The 2,476-nt window shown below is 35.2% G+C and overlaps 1 protein-coding gene across 1 annotated transcript; it reads left to right on the top strand.

Moving 5' to 3' along the window:
- Nucleotides 1-706: 706 nt before the first annotated feature.
- On the top strand, nucleotides 707-2,045 carry LOC111430826 (probable membrane-associated kinase regulator 5). Its single transcript, XM_023067252.1, has 2 exons — nucleotides 707-1,630; nucleotides 1,735-2,045. The coding sequence occupies exons 1-2, from the start codon at nucleotides 814-816 to the stop codon at nucleotides 1,842-1,844; spliced, it is 927 nt and encodes a 308-aa protein (XP_022923020.1). The 5' UTR covers nucleotides 707-813; the 3' UTR covers nucleotides 1,845-2,045.
- The last annotated feature ends 431 nt before the right edge of the window (nucleotides 2,046-2,476 follow it).

A 2,476-nucleotide genomic window follows, 5' to 3' on the forward strand; every position in this document is an offset into this window, starting at 1 on the left:
GAAAAAAAAAAAAAAAAAAAAAGGAAAAAAAGAAAAGGAAAAGGCTTTATGTAAATAAATAAAACTTTGTTCTACTTTTGCATTACTTAGTTAAGTCTTTTTTTAAAATAAACAACATTTATTATTTACTATTTACCATGTTTTAAAAAACTAAGTAAAATTTTTAAAACAATTTTTTTATTTTTAAAATCCGAGTAGAATTTTATTTATTCAAGAATCGGAAGAAAATAAATATAAAGTAAAAAAATATTTATAGGCAGAGAATTTACACATAAAAATAATAATAAAAAGTAGAAGGTTCTGTCGAGTCAAGAGGGGCAGGGTGGCTGGTGAGGAACCAAAATTCAATGTGAGTTGCTGAGAGGTCAGAAGTAGAGGGCCAAACCGTACACAAATTTAAGCGCCTCTCTCTCTCTCTCCCCACCATTTTCTCAATTTTATTTTTAGAAGAATTTTTAATTCAATTTAAAAATATTAAGGGAGACCAGTAAGGGGTAATTTCGTTATTTTATTTTATTTTTTATTTTAACAAAATCTATATTAGCATGAATTTAAAATATTTTTATTGGGAAAAAGAAATACGAAATAAATGTAATATTTTGATTTAAAAAGAAATACGAAATAATTGTATGGCAATTAAATAAATAGAAGAAAATGAATTTTATTGGGAAAAAGAACGGAAGGTTTTGTGTTGTGTTATTTTCGAAGTCTGGCACGTGTTCGGCGGCCCTTCTCCTCCACACGCGGCAGTTCTATAAAACCCTCCAAACCCCCACCACTCTTATCTGTCTTTCTCCTGATCCCCTCTCCGACATGGAAGCTCTCGACTTCGTTAAGCTCCATAATCTCTACGCCCATTTTTCCTCCATTGTTGAAACTGCATATAATCTGAATCGTTCTGACAATCACGATGAAGATTCATTCTTCGATTTGGATTTCGTCTCTCTTCCAACATCAGAAACCGGCAAATCTCCCGACGAGAAGAATCTCACACGCTCCGGCGAAAACGAACTCTGCTTCCCTCAACGGAATCTTCTTCGCTCCCAATCTGATCTCATCTCCAAACGAAAAATCCTTCCGATTGAACTCAGTTCGAAGCCAGAGTCTCCGGTTTCAGTTTCGATTCTAAAATCGGCACCTAGACTCTCAATTTCCTTGTTCAAGAAGCCGAAATTAATGGCGAAACAGAAGACTGACGAAACAGAGTCGGCCTCACTCAAATTACAGAACACAGAGAGCAAACGATTCGCCTTCAAACTGAACAGACTTAACAGTTCCAGAAACAATAATCGAATTGATGCATCTGAGCGTCAATCGAAGAGATTCTCCGGAGAAGGAATACAGAAGTATCTGAAATTAATCAAGCCTCTGTACGTGAAAGTTTCGAGGAAACAAAACTACAGATCGTCGCCGGTATCTTCACCGGTGACATCAATTGATGAGAAGCAGAGGAATATTGCGATAGGCATTCGAGTGGTTTGTAGGCGTCTAGGGAAGAGTAAATCATCATCATCAGCGACTGGAATGGCCGTATCGCCGACGAATCGGCGAGACGATTCGCTTTTGCAGCAAGACGACGGGATTGAGAGCGCGATTTTGCACTGCAAAAGGTCTTTCAGCGCTAGCAGAGGCAAGATCCAAAAGCAAAAAACTCGAACGTGTTTTATTTCCTTAATGCCTTAATTTGAGATGAAAAATCTGTAGATCTAACATTCATTTCAATCTAAATTTCAGATGATGTTGATGGAACTTGTGACGATAATCTGTTCGGGACTGGCGATTTGCAGAAGCAGAAGGCGGGAACAGATGCTTTCTCAGAAGCCAAACAAGGCGAACAGCGTTGAAGAGAGAAGAGATTGTGTGTGTGTGAAAGTTTTTCGGGTTTCGCTGTAAAAAGATGAAAAAAATCAAACTGAATTAGACAGTGCATGACAGTTTTCGTTTTTTCTTTTCTTAGAAAACGATAAACAGTGACTCGGTGAGTCTTGTAGTGGCTGACTCGCTCCGTCGTGTATTTACTAAATAATATTTAAAAATCATGATTTTCTATGTATTTATATTCCTTTGTTTTTACCAAGTAGTTAAAGTTTTACCGTCGGATTAAAAGTTAATAGTTATTGGTAAAAATCATAGCTAAAATACTTATATTTAAAAAAATAATAATAAAAAATAGTATGCGGAAGAAAAAAGAAAATTAGTTGGTCAAAAAATGAAATGATTTGTGACATTTATTGTTATATGGATAATCTTTTGGACTTTTGTGCACAAATGTAATAATTAAGGAGGTCAAAATAGGAGGAATCTTTATATATTAATTTACTATTGGGGTTCTCCTTTTTGAAAAACGACACCTATTCTATTCGTCTAGCCCTCTTCATTTTCCTTCCTCCTCCTTTAAAAGTAAAGTTTTGAAACTTTTACAGACCTTTCCTCAACTTTCGCTAATACCACAACTTATGAAAAGAATAAAAATTAA

Source organism: Cucurbita moschata, unplaced genomic scaffold, assembly GCF_002738365.1.
Source record: "Cucurbita moschata cultivar Rifu unplaced genomic scaffold, Cmos_1.0 Cmo_Scf00034, whole genome shotgun sequence".
Taxonomy (NCBI): domain Eukaryota; kingdom Viridiplantae; phylum Streptophyta; class Magnoliopsida; order Cucurbitales; family Cucurbitaceae; genus Cucurbita; species Cucurbita moschata.

Coding starts and splice junctions, on each gene's coding strand:
- LOC111430826 (XM_023067252.1), top strand. CDS start 814: ATGGAAGCTCTCGACTTCGTTAAGCTCCATAATCTCTACGCCCATTTT. Junction 1,631..1,734: donor GTCTTTCAGCGCTAGCAGAG/GCAAGATCCAAA, acceptor TCTAAATTTCAG/ATGATGTTGATGGAACTTGT.